The sequence below is a fragment of the Thamnophis sirtalis genome, unplaced genomic scaffold, assembly GCF_051295495.1.
Source record: "Thamnophis sirtalis isolate CommonGarterSnake01/CBP01778 unplaced genomic scaffold, rThaSir2_p1.2 scaffold_4, whole genome shotgun sequence".
NCBI lineage: Eukaryota > Metazoa > Chordata > Lepidosauria > Squamata > Natricidae > Thamnophis > Thamnophis sirtalis.
In genome coordinates, this window is record NW_028261384.1 from 51793845 (window position 1) to 51813637 (window position 19793).

General features: G+C 35.9%; 1 protein-coding gene across 3 annotated transcripts in view; it reads right to left on the reverse strand.

Moving 5' to 3' along the window:
* The window catches only part of TOPAZ1 (testis and ovary specific TOPAZ 1), a 70861-nt gene extending 56696 nt beyond the window's left edge, over positions 1-14165 (reverse strand). For 2 of the 3 annotated variants that reach the window (XM_087712903.1, XM_087712904.1), the window contains exons 1-6: positions 11784-14059; positions 8060-10355; positions 5833-5900; positions 2261-2343; positions 1528-1595; positions 439-557 (exon numbers count right to left, since the gene is read on the reverse strand). In XM_087712903.1, the coding sequence (XP_087569029.1) occupies positions 439-557; positions 1528-1595; positions 2261-2343; positions 5833-5900; positions 8060-10355; positions 11784-13302 (4153 nt within the window). In that variant the 5' untranslated portion in view covers positions 13303-14059. The other variant, XM_087712902.1, reaches the window with a different exon arrangement.
* Positions 14166-19793: the final 5628 nt, after the last annotated feature.

The window sequence follows — 19793 nt, forward strand, 5'->3', positions numbered from 1 at the left end:
ATATTTATGACACTAACTCTTTTCAAGCATTTTGATAGAAAACAAAGAATAAAACCAACAATTAAAAATGCATATTATTATTTATTATTTTATATTAAATAAGTTCTGTTTGTTTTAAGCTGACACCATTTTTTCTCTAGATGAGAATACTGTGTGCAGTTATTTATATTTACTTCTATTATACAGGCATTTTCACAGGCATTATAGTATACCCCAAATCTATGTTATAATGGCTACAACTATTTTTCTGTCCTCTCCAAATAGTCCTATAAAATTCTAAAGCATAATTCATATCAAATAATTACCTTACTAGTTTCCTTATAGAACAATTTAAAAATGTTCAAATAACACGTTGAACTAGAAAAGGATCTGTATGTGTAGACGGAAAAGTAATGCAACAGGAAAATAATATAATACTTAAACATTATCAATTTATACCATTACTCCTTGATTTTAGTGTTGGGTCTTGCTGTTGAGGAACAATAGCTTTCACAGTAGGAAATGACAATTCCAATTGATGATCACAGCTCAAAGGTTCAATTGCTAGGGTATTCTCACTATATTTCAGATGGGAAAATAGATATTCACAACTATTAATGTAGAAAATAAAATACTACATTATTAAATTTGCACTATTATTATCATCTGTAAATCTGTATCCCCTTCCTTTCAAAAGAGCAAAAATGTTCCTCTTAAAGGATATACATTCCTTGATTCATTGTAAAGTAGCAAATGGACTTTCGTTTTGTATTTTAAAAACTTTTTTAATGTCATATACCCAGAGCAAAAGGAAGTTTGGCAATTTATAAATTGCATCAATCATTCAATCTTACAACCTTCTTTATTGTTATGTTTCCAGGATGGTTTATTAGCTAGTTGTGTATCTTAATTTCTCAAACAACATCTGTGATAATTCCTATTATTAAGTAGCTGAAAATGATGTGACAAGTGCAATCAAAGTAAAGTGATAGCTATACAGTTGTCCATTGTCTGGTTTTTCCATATTTAGTAATTGCAATGCTTTGTACATTGAGTTTGCCTCCGAAATTAATTTAATTCCAAATGATTCCAATAACAGCTATGTCGATAACATTAAAAATGATCAACTGGAACATATTAATATAATTTATAACCCGTTTCGAAGGCGTATTAGCTACAATGACATCAATAAATTAAAGGAAATCCAAAATATCTGCATCCAAGTTTCTAAATAAAAGCTTTTCACATCTGAAAATTAACAGATTTTATGATAGAGTTTCAGAAGTCTTTTTTTCTGGCTGTCCTCTCAATCCATGACAGTAAAGAACATGAGGCTAAACTGCTTTTATTGGTGGCTCTCAATCAGGGAATGTACTTCTCAAACAGATATTTAAAGAGTTTCTGAGCAATTAGTTAATATTTGGAAAGTAATTTGAATCTAATCTAATCTAACTTGAATCTTAAAACTAAAGGAAAATAAATCTGAGAAAGTTTTTTTTTCCATTCACGTAATTAAGACTGATTTGAATATTACATATGAATACATACATTTTTGCAAAGTCTTGAACATTTGTTTTCTGTTCTTGCATAGCAAGCAATTTCTTTGAAAATTCATACTGTAAAATGAACATCAAAATAAAGTTATATAAAATTTATAAATTATTTTTGTTTTGTTTTAAAAGCAATTCATAATCTTAAAAAAAACCAGAGTAAGAATTTTTTTTGATTATAATCTTGTACTATAATTTTATAGTGGACATGTTTATAAAGCAATATATATATCCCTGGTAGCTCTCTAAAGATAATTCAAAAACTTCATTATGCAGCTCATCTTATTAACAAAGCTATGTTACAATAAAAAGTATATATGTTATTCTCATTCCTTTGCTATACTTCTTATGTCAAAATAAATTTATTTAATAGCACCAACAGATTCCACACAGAAGATCAGAAACAATCTTTGGGAAAATATTTATATTTAGCAATCTAATCTTTAATATCTAACAGTGAAACCTATACATGTCAACTCCAAGTAAACCCAATTTCTTTTAGATAATTTTCTTTCAAGTTAGTATGCCAGCCTTTACATTTTAAATCTTCGTACATTCAGCTGGAATTAGTACTATTGATCTCAGTGGGATCTATATTTGAAAAAAATATATACATACATACTTAAGTAAAAAAGTGCAACCTATTACTTGTAAAAGATAAACTTTCTCCAATGCAGCATTCATTACATATTGAATTATTATTATGCAACAAAATCAATGTACTTCTATACCTTTTCATCTGTATCAAAAACCTTGGTAAGTTTATTCAGTTCTGACAGCTGTCCATCTTCAGGGGATGATTCTGATATTCCTCCTATAGAATTTATTCCATTTAGAGCCTCTGACTTAATTTCATCAATTGGGAAAAAGAATATCATGTGTAATTCTAAACTACAGCAATATTAGAAACGGAATGCTTAACTGAAAAATGGGATATTTTCCAATATTCCTAAAGTAGTAACTCTACATTTAAAATGACACTACTATGTTGAAAAGAAACTTGAGGTATCAGATAATGTGACATTATTAATCATTTGATAAATCGTGGCCATTTATACTATTCAAAACATGAAGTTGTAATTATCATGACAATCTACCACTATGGAACTCATTTGATATCAAGCCCTAAATGCTCCAATAGAGATTAATAATATGTCAAAATTCTTAAAATAAAGATTAATACATTTTAAAAATTGAGGCTAATTAATTTGTAAATTTCACATGCACGCATACAGTATACACATATTAAAGAAGGGAAAATAATTGGCTAAACAATAACATTAACTAGAATGCAATTTAAAGTTCTTATGAATTGCTATGATTTATTGCTTCAAAAAAATTCAGACAATTCAGATATGGTAAATTCTCAAGAATTAAAATAAACTACAGAATTTTTAATTCTCTAAAAACAAAGTATATAGTAATCTCATATTTTTAATTAAGATGTATAGAATCATTCATTAATTATATCTGGTTATGTCTTCTGATCATAAGACTTACATATCCTGGTTCACAGGTTGAAAAATCTAATTCTAACATAGTAGCTAGCAACAAATCCAATAGGAGGAGTATGCTAGTAATCTACATGCTTCTTTTCCTTTTAGATTTAGAACACAATGCAATACTTTATATAAATACAAAGCAAACTACAGGCCAGGGGAGAATTAAGACATTATATATAAAATGTATGTTTGGCTTCCATGTTAATTGGACCATAACTGTTTATACAAAAAGAGTTAACAATGTTTCTCTAAAACAAGGGTTTCTTAACTTTTTCAAACTGTTGGAACCTTAGTTTTTTTTTTAAAAAAAAATCAGAACTACTGATCAAAAGGCAAAGCTCTAATGATAGAAAATTGGCTAAATGCATGTAACTTTATTTTTGCTTTTAGTCTGTATAGAACCACATAAAATTTCTGTAGAACCCTAATTTAGGTGGCAAAAACTATTTCCTACAATATATTTTTTCTGTTAATTATTAATTAAATTAATGGCTTGAAAGATAATAAATATTGGATGCAATTGATTATCGATTGACTTGCAATAACAACTTTAAATCTGAACCTGTTTTAAAAATAAAACTCAAATCTGGAACATACCAAAAGAACAATATAACTGAATATGGTTAACTACCTCCCATATGCTAATTATTGTTAGTTCTCAATTGACATTGGCTTTTGGACAAGATATGAGATTTCTTACAGTTCTTATTTAAATTAAGGACTTCTTGAAGTAACATGCATTAGAGGACTAAAGTGAATAGTGTGATGGAAAAGCATACAAGAAGAAACTGATATTATAATAAAACAATTTAGGCAGGTATTCTATAAGGAATCTGAACAGGCAAGGTAAAAACAGCTCTGGTAGGCAGGATCTGAGAGATCTCATTATTCTATTACCCCTAAGTCCTGTCAAATTTTATATGCTTTAAACTTATTATACATTTCAGAATGTTTTGGAAAAAGAAAATGTAACCATAACTAGGGATTAAAATAACATATTTGCAAACAGAAAAGCAGGAGTACTAAATTTTAGATATCTGAAGAACTCATAATTTCAAAGTAATCCTAAGTGCAGTCATAAGTAATCACATGACTGAACCCGATTTTACAACTATTTTTACCATGGTCAAATAGCAAATCACCAATCTTTTCGTGAATCACATGGTTGGTTGTTAAGCAAATCCAACTTCTCCGAAGGATCTTTTTGGTGAAAAGCTGAAACAGGTTTGCAAATCATCATCATGATTGCAAGCTGCTGCAATGAGATGTAAATGTGAGCCAGTTGCCAAGTGCCCAAATTATAATCGCACATCTGTGAGAGAGGTATGACTGTCATAAGTGCAAGTACAGGATGTGACTGGTATCTGAAAAAAGTCCATTTGGTAATATGCAATCCTTAGTTAAAAGATTTTTTCAAAAGTCTGGTGAACTGATAATAGTTGTAGAAAATATTCAGATGTCTGTAGCTCTTGATAAATTAGGTCGCGGAAAGGAATGTGATTTGAAAGCAGCTATTGGAAAAAAATATGGACTGTACAGACTTAGAACTGAGTTGATTACATACCTCTCCCCTTCAAGCCAGCATTATTTTATAACAGAAGCTATCTGAGCGAGGTGGCTTGATTTTTTTCCAGAAGGAATGAAGGACATTGGGGAATGGATTTATTATACTTAATTGAAAAACAATTTTATCTGGATTTTTTTTTTGAAAATTGACTTTGGAGGTTCAATTTATTATGTTTACCACTTAACTCAGGAAGAATTACTGTTAACTCTTGAAATAATTTGGGATGATAAAATGCTGTGGTAAATTTTCTACAAGTTAATTAGAATAAGAGTTTATTAACAGATGGTTTGGAAACTTTAATCTTGCCTTTTATTATTATTGTTCTTGTTAACTATTTTGTCATTAATGTAGCATATAGAAGACAGGTTAATAATTTGCAAATAAATTTAGTTTTTTTTAAAAATTGGGGACTTATTTTGCGAGGGGAGGGAAATTAAATTGTAGAATTGATCAGTATTCAACGGAGGCATAATATGTTTCTCCTTGAGTACAGGTTTCCCACAGGGCTGTGTCTTGAGTGGGCTACTGTTCCCCTTGATGATCCAAGACTGCAGTGCCAAATCTGCTTCAAATCATGTGAAGTATGCAGATGACACAGTGAAGATGATTATAGGGAAAAGGTGAAGGCTCTGGTGAACTGTTGCAATTAAAGTAACCTGGTTCTAAATGTTGATAAAACAAAGGAGATTAATGTAGATTTTAGAAACAGTTGGCATAGTCATATTCCATGCAGTGTCAAGGATGCAACTTTAGAGGCGGTCAACAGTATTAAGTACCTGGGGGTGCAGACAATTAACAATCTGCTTTGGTCTATCCACACATTATCCTTAGTGAAGTGTGCAAACCAGCCTCTATATTTCCTGCGTTGGATGAGGAGAGCACATCTTTTTCCTTCTGTCCACTTTTTAAGGGCATAATTGAGAGTGTTTTAACAAACTGCATCACTGTTTGATTTGGTGGTTGCAATGCCTCAGATAGAAAGTCCATACAGAGTGGTAAGGACAGCTGAGAAGATTATAGGAAGCTCGCTCCCTGTAATTCAGGATACTGCTTATAAGAGCTAAGTGTTTAGAGCTCAAAGCATACCCCCCACACCATTCCTAGATCTGTGTATTATACATATTATATATTATAAGCATCAAGTTATTTTATTACACAATTACACAAATTAACAACATTGTCAAAAATTAAGTAAACTATTTTTTCCTCCATTTCTGAATTTTAAACTCTTTACCTTGTATCACCAAACCATCAGCATTATCATCCAATTTCAGTGTTTCATAATCTTGAAGGCATCTTTCTCTGTAAATGAAAGATTTTATCCAATGTAAGAGATATTGTATTATCAAGCCCTTATCATCCTACTAAAACAGCACAGCATAACACCCTTTATGTAACTCATAACGTATGCTTCCCCTTCCACACCCATCTGGCGAGCAACACCCCCCCTCCAATTGGAGAAATAAAGGGAATCCTACTTTTCTTTCCAAAAAATGATGAATATAATCTTGCTTTCTCTCCCTGCGCTATTTGGAAAGGATAGGAACATAACACATAGGAAGAGCTGAAAGGAATTTTCCAAGGGGTCAGATGTAGCCCACAAGCTACAGTTTGGAGACTCCTGCACTACACCAAATTCATTATATGTAATAACTACACATACAGTAATTTCATCAACTTCAATCACTATAACAAATCATGCAACTTGGTTCAGGAGTTACATGGGATCACATGCAAATACTGAATAACCGAGAAATAAACTAGTCTTACGTTTCCAACTAATTTGTTCAGAAAATGCCACATAAACAAAGAATTATCATCTGGAAGATGAAGTAACATTAAGAACAAATAAATGAGAGCAGCCTTTTAAGAATCTGAAGGAAATAATTTGGAGATGAAAGTGGATCTTGTGAGCAAGAGAGTATTCTATCACAGGTCATACAAGTAACATCTTAGTCTGAACTGTTGATGTGATGCATGCATGCAATATTTTATTATTTTGAAGACAAAGTTAATGTTTTCTAAGTTGGTTCGTTATGCTTGTTTTTCATTAAATGTTTGCACACAATAATTCTGGAGAATTGTTCCAAAGACAAACATTAAGTGTTCCTCTCTAAAATTAGGCACTCTTATTGTATAACCTTATCTCACAAGGGTCAAACCTGAAATAACGAAACTATATTGATAATTTATTACCGTTTGTACCATCTAAAATGGATGTTATTGTACTACTTGACATACCAATTTAGGCATGAAGATTTATCTAGGTCAGGGATAATAAACTCAATTTCATTGCTGGGCACATCAGTGATGTGCTTGACCTCAGGGGGGCGTAGCTGGGGGGGGGGCATTGCCAGTTCAACGCCTCATGTCGGGAACATCTATGGTGGCCCAAGCACGCTGCCAGCAAAAACAGGCTCCCGAGCTCTGTTTTTGGCTGCGACAGCTTCCTGCAATCCTCTGTCAATGAAAACAGACTTCGAGAGGGCCTCATATGGCCCTGCTAAGCTCCATTTTTGCTGGCAGAGGCATTACGGGTTGGCTCTTTGCTGTTCCCAGAGTGGCCTTTTGGGCCAGATCTAAGCACCTCATGGGCCGGATCTGGCCCTTGGGCCTTGAATTTGACATCCCTGATCTAAGTTTAAATGAAAAAAAAAAAAAGGAAAATAATTTGTATTTAAATTTTAACATTTAAGAATATAATCTATCTTGTACTTCTTCCTATCTGTAATGTATAATAAAGTGAATATGAATCCAAATAAGTCTGAACATAAACAGCTAGATTCTTTACTACAGGTACTATTGCATATTTAAAACAAAACAATCATATAAAATCCTAATATTAGAAGACATGTTGCTTTACAATTACCGTTGACATGCTTCAAATTTCTCTGTGAACAATTTTAATATAATGTAGGAGTAAGGTATACTCTTGATTGGTTCCACCACAAAACCGTGTTCGACTAAACCGCGCTCGACGAAACCACGTAGCTGACGTCATCAACAGGGCGACAACAGCACGGAGACAGAAGCATGCTGTAAACGCTAAACCTAAAATTAACCCCTAAACCTAACCCCCCCTAAACCTAATCCTAAACTTAAACCTTAACCTAACCCTAAAGCTAACCCTTAACCTAAACCTAACCCTAAAGCTAACCCTTACCTTAAGTTGAATCGGCTTGTTTTCAAAGCGCTATTTAAAGCACCCTTCTTTCTCCGCACTGGCTGTTGTCGCCCTGTTGATGACGTCAGCGACGCGGTTTAATCGGGCACGGCTTAGTCGAGCGCAGTTTTGACGGGTCACGCTCTTGATTATCCTCCAAATTTTAATTCATCACTTCATATTCTATAGGTCTAAGATTTTGTTTTCTTAAAGGTCTTTGAATTGTACTTTAAGAAAAGCCACATCATAAGTAAGTAAACAATTACACACACACACAAATTTAAGGCAACAAGCCTACCTAATGAATTTCAAATGCTTGCTTTTTGAAAATTGAGAAGACTCCGATTTCCATTCCAGATCTTTTTCTGAAAAGTGACTGCTATAAATGTTTTTAGTATTATTAATCTTTGCAGTGTCATCTTCTTGCTTAACATTATCTCCAAACAGGTCCGGATCATCTTGAATAACATCAATTACAAGAATATCATCTTCATAAGCCTTAAGAATATCTGGACAAATGTCATCGCTCTCCCGCGCCAACTTATTGTTGACATTAACTTTATCAATAATTTCTGAGGCCAAAGCAGAATTTAGCATTTGTTCCTCTATATTTCCAGTATTCAAAGAGAAAGGAGTATCATTCAAAGTTGGTGATTTTAGTTTATTCTTATGTGAAGTATTCTCAAAAGTATTACAAATTCTTCTCTTTTTAGAAACATTTTCAAAAATATCACTGTTGAATTGATGCATGTATTTTTCCAGTGCAGACGTATAATTCTCCTGTTCTGATTGGATTTGTGAGCTAAATTTTTTGTCAGATGAAGCCATTTTAATTCTAGCTTCTTTTGGAGAAAGAACATTCTCTAAAATATTTGAAGAATTGCCAGTATCCTTTTCGGATGATGTTTCAGTTTCTAATTTTCTAAAATTATCTTTACCTTCAAGTAAAGGAATTTTGAAATTTGACAAAGTTCCTGATGTCAAATTTTTCAACACAGTTTTTTGTTTGGTAACTGATGGATTATCTGTCCTATTTTTCCTAATGCTTGCAAATGAGTCATTCTGAATATTTATACTTTTTCCTTTTTCTTTTAATAAATTCAAAACCACTTTTGATTCTACAATTTCAGTACTTTGTTTAGATCTTTCCATATCATCATAAGAAAACCTATTCTCAGTAATTGGTGAAAATATCTTGCCCATATGCAATATGCAGTCTGAAAATGGACTTTCAACAGCACATTCCATTGTATTTAGAGATATTTTACAACTATCTACCAATGGTTTATGGACCTCCAATTTGCTCCATTTTGTTACTGAATCAGTATCTTCTAAATATCCTCTATGTGAATCCAATGCATGATTTTTACAAATCGACAAGGATGTCCTTGCGCATGATTCACGAGGCCATGTATTTTTACCACTAATTGGGATTGCCCTTTGACAGCTATACAGACACGGTTTCCTACCAGTTTTTTTTGTTTTTTTGTTACATGTCCTTTTTCTTTTCATGTAGGGAGTAGCATTACTATTACAGACCATATTTTTTTCAATATCCACTGTCTCCGCTATGGATTTATTTTCATCCATTTTACTGAAGTCAATAAATGGCTCTATTTCTTTTGATTCATTCTTGTCTGTTTTGAGATCTACTGGTTTCTCAAAAATACTGTAACCGTATGCAATGAAGTGCTCTTGGTCTGCTGTTTCATTGCTAGACATGGTGGCAACTTGATTTTGAGAAGGCAGCTCTAGACTAAAATCAGGTATACAATCAAGTAAAGAAAAGATACTTGTTTCATTATAATCTAGTTTTTCTGAAATTACTGCAGAATCTATGGCAACAGTATTTTCTTCTATTGGTATGTCATGTTCAGCAGAAATATCTTCATTTATGAGAACTTTCATGACCGATGATTCTTCTAAGTCCTCTGGCATTTTTAGTTTTTTGCATGGCTTTTTAAAATCCATAGACAATTTATTTTCCTTGATTTGCTTTGCATTTTGACTTTTAGTATGCTGGGACATTTCTCTTGAAGCCAAAATGTCTTTTTGTGTGATTAATTTTATATTATGTATTACATTAGGGATACTACTAAGTTCATTCTGTCCCATACCCTTAGAAGTTAGGGATTTTCCTTGATCAAACGCAGTATGCAGAGATCTACAATTAATTATATAGCTTTGAGCCTCAATACCTGTAGGTTGTAATGTCTTAATGTAATAACAATCAAATGATTTTACTACTAGACTCTTTTTGCAGGGAGGAACATTATACATAGAAAGCCATTCAAATCTTTCATTCCGATACTTCACCAATGCACTTTTTTCAATTTTCTTTTCAAGTATTCGTATGTCAAAATTTTCTAGACATGCAGTATTTGTGATAGAAAAAGTAGTGTTACAATATTTCTTAGTCTGCTTCCAAAAGCAAAGTTTAACAGAATTGTTGTTCTTGGGCACATTTGCCTTAGTTATCAGTAGACATGCAGACTGTTTTAATGCTGTCTCTATGTTGCAGTTCTTTAATATATTCAGAATTGTATATGGCAGCCTTCCATATTGTCTACTTAAAATGTCAAGGGTATCTTCTCCTGATTAAAAAAAACAAATAATCATTAATATATTTAATATATTCTCAAGTATAACATACTTCACTATAAAAAGATATTTAAAAATGCATATTCTATGAAACACTATTAGAAACAGAAACTTATCTTGCATCATCTACATTTATTCTAGGCCCTATTTTAATTAGTACAGATAGTCTTCAACGTATAATTGTAATTAAGTCTAGAATTACAATTGTAAATCAAGACATCACATGTCTAGATTTGAAGATACGAGCAATTTTTATAATGGCCACTAAGTGAATGCAGTCTTTTTTTTAAGTATCTATTTTCCCTATGAGTGTTTTTTGCTGGAAACTGATAAAAAAGTAACAAATTGTGGCTATATGACCAGACAATGCTGCAATTAACTGTAAAGATGATTTGGTTGCCAAGCATCCAAACTACAATCATGTGACCATAAGGAGAATAGCATGTGGCTGCTGTAACTCCAAAAATAGATTATAAATATCTCTAGGAATGTCTGTCATAATATTAAACAATTAAGCAACAGATAGTAAGTCAAGGATTATCTGTACAGTAATATGGTTATTATTACATGTGTATTTAATAAAATAATTTAAACAATAAAATAAATATTTATGCAAGGAAATTGTAAATGTAATGTAGCATTAATTTAGTAAAAAATACAGACGACAAAAAAAAAGTATACCTTTAAGAAAATAAAAAAAAAATATTGAAGTTTCAGTTCTAACTACACTCCTTTTAATGGTAATATTTTCAGTCAAATCAAATTTATTATTTTAGGAACTGTTGCAGTTCCTAAGGTCATTTTATTACTATAGTTTTCAGACGGTTTTTATTTTCCAGCCAAAATATAAAAGAAGCAACTTTATTCAAACTGTACAAGTGTTCCCAGTATAAGTGTGTCCAGATGTGATTATTCATTCTATATAAAGAATTAGTGTCCAGCTAGGCAGATGCCCTATGATCTTGAAAAAGCTAAACAAGGTCAGACCTAATTACAGTAGTAGTTTGGTGAAAGACCATCATGAAATACTAAAGCAGTTGGCTAAATTGAGAAATGTTTTTAAAAATCCATCCAAACAGAAATCATTCTCAAATTTTAAGAAACAGCATGGACATAGATATTAATTAACAGGAATCAGATCAACCTGAAGGAGACTCAGTTTCAAATGACTGCTTTCAAACACGGAGCTTTGACTAACATCTCTTGGTGAAAGTTTAAAATTGTAAAATGTTTAACTTCAATTGCAAATGTCACCAAACTTATTTTTTTACTAGTTATATTATTATTCCAATTTTAATTTTAAAGTCATTTTAAATTTTTTAAATTTAATTTAAGCAGGCAGTAATAGACCTGAAAAACAGAAATTTAACTCTAAAGTCATAAAACCTATATTCAGATGAAAAGGGAATAAGCATCCTTACTAAATGTTTTGATTTCTTTTTTAAGATCAGTTGAAGACACAATTTCATCCTTTCCATTTGTCTCTTCCTTACTAGTTCCCTCTGTTTTGGTAACCAACAGCTTCTCTTTAGGTAAACAATCCATTTGTTCTTTAGTTACTTTCTTCTTTAAAATCCATTGGCTGTATTCCACAATCTCTGCAACACTTCTTTCTGATTTCCAACTTTGTTTTTCACCATCACTTGTATAGATTTTTGATTTTGAAAACATTTGTGTTACCATCCTATTTATTCCTTCTTTTACATTACTTTTGCATCTATTTTCTTCAAAGTCTACTATAGAATCCAATAAATCTTGCTTAAGTCCATTTGAAACTTTTATACTCTTTTGCAATTTTGAGACAGTCAGTTCTTTTTGTTTCACAAAATTCACCATTGCGTTTTTCATTAGACACTCTATTCCTTCTATACAGTAACTTGAAAAATGTGTCACAGCAGCTGAGCTCACACTAATTGGGTACTTTACATATATCTGCGATTTTGGGAAATTTTCTCTATATTTTAATACACTTATGTTCTGTATGATACAATCTAACTTACATATACTTCTCTTTATTCTCTGACTTTTGTGCTGCTTTTGATCTGGCCAAGCTGGTTTAATCCTCTCCCTAAAATTCCATGTTTTCTGCTGAAGACTCAATTGTGAGACTACGCAGCTACAGCTTTTCTGCAGGTTTTCTGGTGCTTTTTCAGTCCCTAAATCTATCATTACTGAATTACCATGCTTCTCAGTTATGTTTCTCTTTACTTTTTGAATTCTGTTCTGCTTTGGCCAAATTGGTTTAATTCTCTTCCTAAAATTCCATCTTTTATGCTGAAGTTTTGATTCTGAGGCTAAGTGACTGTGGCTTTTCTGCAGGTTTCCTGATACATTTTCAGAGCCTAAATTAATTATTACTGAAGTCCCATCCTTTTCAGTTACAGTTCCCATCTCGTGTAATCTTCTCATTATCAAAGAATGTTTGCATTTTTTCTTTAAATTCTTTGCATTTTTTGTGGAACTTTGGGTTTTTTCTTCATGTTCTAGTAAAGAACTAGTATATATTTTTTCTATGACAATGTCTCCTTGAGATCCCACTTCCAATGAAGAACTCTTACGCCTTCTTTTCCTACTCTCTGATTGCAATGTATTTTGCAAAGCAACATCATGTTCCCTTTTCATCACACTTGATACTCTGTTCTTTGACTCTCTTCCTTTTATCAAAACCTTATCTTCCAATTTAATGTTTAAAATGTAGTCACAGCTGATCGGCATGATGTCTATATTATGGCAACTTCTCTTCTCTCTTTCCTCAGAGACAAAATTCCTGTTCTGCTGATCCTTATCTTTTATGACTGTTTCAGAAGTAGGAATGTATTGCTTACTTAAGTTATGAGATTTTACTGGAAATGGCAAAGAGAACAATTGGTCACTGTCCCCACTCTCATTTTTTTTAGAGTTTTTTATCACAGATGTTGTCTGTCCAATTTGGGTTTCCATTCCAACTTCTAGTAACAAACAAAATTAAATGCACTACGGATTAATTTTCTAATGTTTGCAAATTAATTTTAGGCAACAGAATAGGCAAAATGTGCTGGAAAAAGCTTAGAAACAAATGAGCTTTTCAGGAAGCCAATTGTGAGCTTCTGAGAAACTCACATTCAATTATGGCTCACCAAAACTAGACATAAATTCTTCTTTGGTCAATATAATTACAATATAAGAATTGCTAGTGGTTTTGTTACCAAACAAGCTCAATCTTAATTGTTTTAGTTCGTTTTCGTAAAAGAAGAACTAAGCATTTAAAGACAGTGTTAAGAAAGCCATTCAAGTAAAGACACTATACATTAACCCAAAGTTTCTTCTTCGGAGATGTTATAACTGAAAGGTTAATTAGGAGAAAAGGAGATAAATATGTTGTCTTCAAAAACCAGAGCCTGCTTCTATCGTCTTAATTTTTGAGATACTGAAGGCTTTAAGCCAACGGGAGGATGTCTGTCCAGATGCTGAAAAGTAGCCGAGTTTGCGTAGACTCTTCTCCAGAAGAAAGCGGAGACGGCACTTGTCTACCGCCTACCCAGATTCCCCAGTTCGCAACTTTTGCACATCGCGTCGGCAATAAATCCGAAGGAACATTATTCGAATTACTGTAAAGCGAACAATGCAAAAAGCTGTATTGAGAAGACCCCCTAACCATAGGAATCATAGATAATTTCCTTCTACCCCCACCCCCCAAACTCAATTATCGCATTAAAAACCAAACCAGGTTGCCTTAATTAAACGCTCTCTTTCCGGGCCACCCAAAGCTGCCGCTGCCGCCGCCACCTCCACACCCGCGTTGGTGCGCTTGCTCTTGGGAAAAGGCGGACCTAAATTGTCTCGGCGAGACGCAGCTTTGGGCGTTGCACGCAGGCGCTTCAGGAGGGAAAGAATAAGGGGATGAGAAAATTAGTGGGTTTTTTTCCCCTCATACGAGAGTTTGGGCGCCCTTGGAAGAATTAGACTGCGTATCTGGGGAGGGTGGGGTGGGTCGGTTGTGTGCTATTACCTTTGTATGTCTACTATGACATTCAAAAGAGTGAATACAAAACGTTTCGCTTCCTTGTGTGACAGCAGCCATGAACAGAAGGACGCGAGATTTGCGCTTAAAATGGCGCGCGGGGATATCGGGCCGTTCACTTTCCTCGTGTCCGCGCTAGCCTGCTCTTGGCGTACAGCAGAACCTATAAAGAAAAAAGCAGAGGAAGCTCTGCCAACTTATTCCTCCTTTTCTTGCCCGTTTGTTATTAAAGAACTGGAACGTACCTGATCTCTTGGAAACTGGCTTTAGTAGGACGAGAAGAGATGTGTGTCTTTAGTAGAGTTGTTAACGGGGTTTCATTAGAAAACCTATTTCACGCTCACATAAACCCAATTCTACACAAAGAACCAATTTTAAAAACCCAACTTCGGTAATGCTGGTCTTTAATACTCGCGAGTTTAAGAGCAAGGCCTGAACTTAGCTTTATCAATATAGATAGTAGTCCATACTGGTCTGGACTACCGACAATTTCGACTCCTCTATCATCCTCCAAGATAATGGTCCGCAGATCAATGGTAGGCTACAATACATGTCCCTTGTTAGATTTAAAGTGCTACAGCTCTCACTGATTGGGTTCCGGATGAAGATAAACCCATCAGATTGGACATTAATTATACATTCAGTGTACAATTTTATTGCCATAGGAGTTTTTTGAATGACTGTGCCCAGTGGATCTGATAGGGCTGTTCTGGGAATATATGCAGAACTGCACACACTATACCAACTAGGCTCATTGTTACGAGTTTGGGGAAGGCATATTTTTTTTTTAAAATAAAAAATGCTACATTGAATTCCTGGATAAAAGGTGGGATATAACTCAAATGAGGTATAATAATTAACTATAATTTATTCAGTTCATTGTGTTGAATCTGAATGGTGGCCTGTCTCTGATGTATCAAATGACTATCATTAAAAATTTGAATACTCCCGATGTTGTGAGAAAAGGAGAACTATCCCTTTTGTCCATGTTATGAATAATTAAATAGGTTTATAGTTTATCCCTATGATGTCAAATCTGTGGCACATGGAGCTATATCTGTCAGCACACCAGCACTCATGCGTACCAGCAGCTGATTTTCGGCCTTCCTGAGGCCCCGGGGAGGCTGTTTTCACTCTCCCCAGGCATCAGGAAAGTCTCCAGAGCCTGGGGAGAGCAAAAAACAGGCCCAATGGGGCAACTGGAAGTTTGGAAACGATCCATTTCCGGCTTCTGGAGGACCTCCAGGGGGGGCGGGAGAGGCCATTTTTGCTCTCCGCAGGCTTTCCTGGAGCATGGGGAGGGCAAAAATGGCCTTCCCCAGCCACCTGGAGATCTTCTGGAAGCCAGAAATGGAACATTTCTGAACTTCCAGTAGGCCCATTGGTCCCTTTTTTTGCCCTCTGCGGGCTCCGGAGGCTTTACTGGAGCCTGGGAAGCATGAAAAACGGTCTCAACGTCCCCCTGTAGGAAATACCAAGGTCAGCTTGGAGGTGAGTGCAGTGCGCATGGGCGGGAAGCGCGAGTGGGTTGTATGTGCATTATGGGAGCTGGTACATGTGCAGGCTATTGCGCACGGACCATCACATTTTTGGCACCCAAAAACAAAAAGGATAACCATCACTGGTTTATTCTATCTTTGTGCTATGAAGCAGCCTTGTATTTTAGAGAAATAGCACATCATGTATCTGTTAAAATTATATCCTGTAACTCCACAATGAAGCATGGTATTTGAACTGATAAAGCAGCAGATTTTCTTTGTGCCTCTATGTGTGTGTATGCCAGGGGTGAAATTCAGCAGGTTCTGACAAGTTCTGGCGAACCGCTAGCGGACATTTTAAATAGTTCGGAAAACGGGGACATACCACCTCTGGCTTGTCTCAGAGTGGGGTGGGAATGGAGATTTTGCAATATCCTTCTCCTGCCACACCCACCAAGCCACGGCCATAGAACCGGTAGTAAAATTTTTGAATTTCATCACTGATGTATGCCTGTATATAATTATATCTATATATCTTTATTAATTCCCTCAGAGTTGAGTGGTTAGTTTATAGTAAGGATGCAACTGCTTTTAAATAATGAAAAGTTAGACAAGGTTTTATAATGTCTGATGAGCATTAAACTAAGCATAATACAGCTGCAACCAACATACACTGTACTCCTAGTTTATGAGGCACATTAGTAGCAGTCTCCTTATACTTTCCTAAATATAGTACATGTTATTGCCCCATGGATAGGAATAAGGGAAGGAATTATACATAAATGCAGAGAATTCAATGATTCTATAATCCTTCAAGGATCTTGCCAGCATTGTTTGCTTTCTTTGAGGAACTCTTAATATGTCTGCCACTAGTTGGTGCTGCATAGATGTGATATTTAAGGAAAATGTGTTAATGAATTTCATTGTAATAACTCAAAATTTGAAAGAAATGAGAATGAACTGTGAAAAGTAATGTACCTTAATAAAATGCAGAAACAGTCCTGAAGACAACTTGATGGTTACATATTCACATATAACTTTGCTTATTTAAGATTGACACTGAAAAGTGATTACTAGTCCATCATGTCTAAACATCAATGAACTAAGTATCTTATCATATTGAGTAATTTACAGTCAGTCATCAATATTTTATTCTTGGAAAAGATGGTGGAATCCAGCTTCAAATCAGCAAGATGTGGATTCAATTTTGCTTATGGGATACTCTAGTTCAGAGGTGTCAAACTGGTGGCCAGATGAATCACACATAGGCCACGCCCACCCCAGCTCTGCAAAGGGGGAAATATCACAATATGTCATGTGACATCAATATGATGCTATAAGTTTAATACCTGTGCTAGTTTAATAACAGGACAAACGTGAAATCAAAATGAAGATTATTTAACATGTTATTCTTGTCTTGAAAACTCAGTTTTACTATATTTCTAGTTGCAATCTATGATTTGAAAATTGTTTTTCTGGTGACTAGAAATTATTTTTTCCAGTTACAGTAATGCACTCTATGCACTCATTTTTTACAGATATCTAGAGAGATCTGTATAGACTCATTAGTTATATCCTATTTGGACTAATTAATTTGTTCTACACAGGCTGATTTGAATAATGTGGAATATTCACTAGATCCGTGATGGTGAACCTGTGGCATGCATGCCAGAGGTGGCATGCAGAGCCCTCTCTGTGGGCACGTGCGCTTTCACCAGCTGTTTTTCTGGGTTATGTTGGGCACATGCATACTGGCCAGCTGGTCTAGCATGCATGCACACCAGACAAGTGTCTCTTCCGAGTTCTGTTGCCCATGCCTTTGTATGCACGTAATAGAACCCAGAAGAGAGCAGCTGTCTGGTGGAGCATGCGACGGAACCTGGAAGAGCAGCTGGACATCACATGCATGCACACTATCCAGCTGCTCTCTTTCGGGTTTCGGCATTCTGGAATGCACACGCATGCTCCAGTTTCAGCACTGAAAGGTTCAATGCCAAAAAGGTTAATCATTAACTGCAGTAGATGAAAGCACAAGAACCAAATTAAATGTAGCATAGTTACAACAGTTTCATTAGTTATCCAACCATTTCAGGAATTAATAAATAATTTTACTAGGTTATCTAAAAATTTCCTGCATGATTGTTTGTCCAATCTAATCAGAAGTGCATTTGTCAGGAATGTGGGCAGAGAAACCTTCTATAGTAGGACTCAGGCTTTAGAAACTGTTCACCTAAAACCAAGCTAATTTAATTTTTATTGTCTTTAATTCAGCAGGCAAATTTATTTAGTCAAAATTATAGGTTATAAACAGAAGTGAAATTTATTTTGTGTTATAAATATAACCAATTTTAAATTATTTGTTATTCATCTTGAATTGTACTTTTCTAGTTGATCTGTACTATTGTTAGCTATTTTAACATTATCACTGTAATAGAGTTATGAGTTATGAGAGTTTATTTATATGCCGCCCTTTCCCTGGGGGGACTCAGGGCGGCTTACAACTCGAAGGGGGTGTGTGTGAAACAGACATTTAACACGTAAAACAGTACATAATTAAAAGCACAACATTCATACCACTCGGGTGGGTTACAGTCTTTAGCCCCAGGCCTGACGGGATAGCCAGATTTTAAGGGCTGTGCGGAAAGTCTGAAGGGTGGTGAGGGTACGAATCTCCACGGGGAGATCGTTCCATAGGGTCGGAGCTGCCACCGAGAAGGCTCTCCTCCGCGTAGTTGCCAGTCGGCATTGACCGGCAGATGGAACTCGGAGGAGGCCTAATCTATGGGATCTAATTGGTCACGTGGAGGTGATTGGCAGTAGGCAGTCTCTCAAGTACCCAGATCCACTACCATGAAGGGCTTTATGGGTGACAAGTAGCACCTTGAAGCGTATCCGGAGATCGACAGGTAGCCAGTGCAGCTCGCGGAGGATAGGTGTTATGTGGGTGAAGCGAGGTGCACCCACAATCGCTCGCGCGGCCGCATTCTGGACTAGCTGAAGTCGCCGAATACTCTTCAAGGGCAGCCCCATGTAGAGCACATTGCAGTATTCCAGCCTAGAGGTCACAAGGGCACGAGTGACTGTTGTGAGAGCCTCCCGGTTCAGGTAGGGGCGCAACTGGTGCACCAGGCGAACCTGGGCAAATGCCCCCCTGGTCACAGCTGACAAATGGTGTTCAAAAGTCAGCTGTGGGTCCAGGAGGACTCCCAAGTTGCGGACCCTGTCTGAGGGGTATAGTGTTTGACTCCCCAGCCTGAGAGATGGAACACTTGCCGAATTAGTGGGAGGGAAACAACAGCCACTCGGTCTTATCTGGGTTGAGCACAAGTTTGTTAGCCCTCATCCAGTCCCTAACAGCTTCAAGGCCCTGGTTCATCACGTCCATCGCTTCATTGAGTTGGCACGGGGCGGACAGATACAACTGAGTCTCGTCCGCATACTGGTGATATTTTATCCCGTGCCGCCGAATGATCTCGCCCAGCGGTTTCATGTAGATGTTGAAAAGTAGGGGGGACAAGACCGAACCCTGTGGCACCCCATATGTTAGGGGCCTAGGGGTCGATCTCTGCCCTCCAACTAACACCGACTGCAACCTGTTCGAGAGGTAAGAGGAGAACCACCGCAAAACAGTGCCTCCCACCCCCACCTCCCGCAGTCGTCGCAGAAGGATACCATGGTTGATGGTATCGAAAGCCACTGAGAGGTCAAGGAGAACCAGGATGGAGGCGTGGCCTCCGTCCCTGGCTCTCCAGAGGTCATCGGTCAATGCGACCAAAGCGGTTTCTGTGCTGTAGCCAGGCCTGAAGCCGGACTGGAATGGGTCAAGATAACTAGCTTCCTCCAAGGACCGCTGGAGCTGAAAGGCCACCACCTTCTCAACAACCTTCCCCACAAAGGGGAGGTTGGAGACTGGACGATAATTGTTAAGAACGGCTGGATCCAAAGATGGTTTC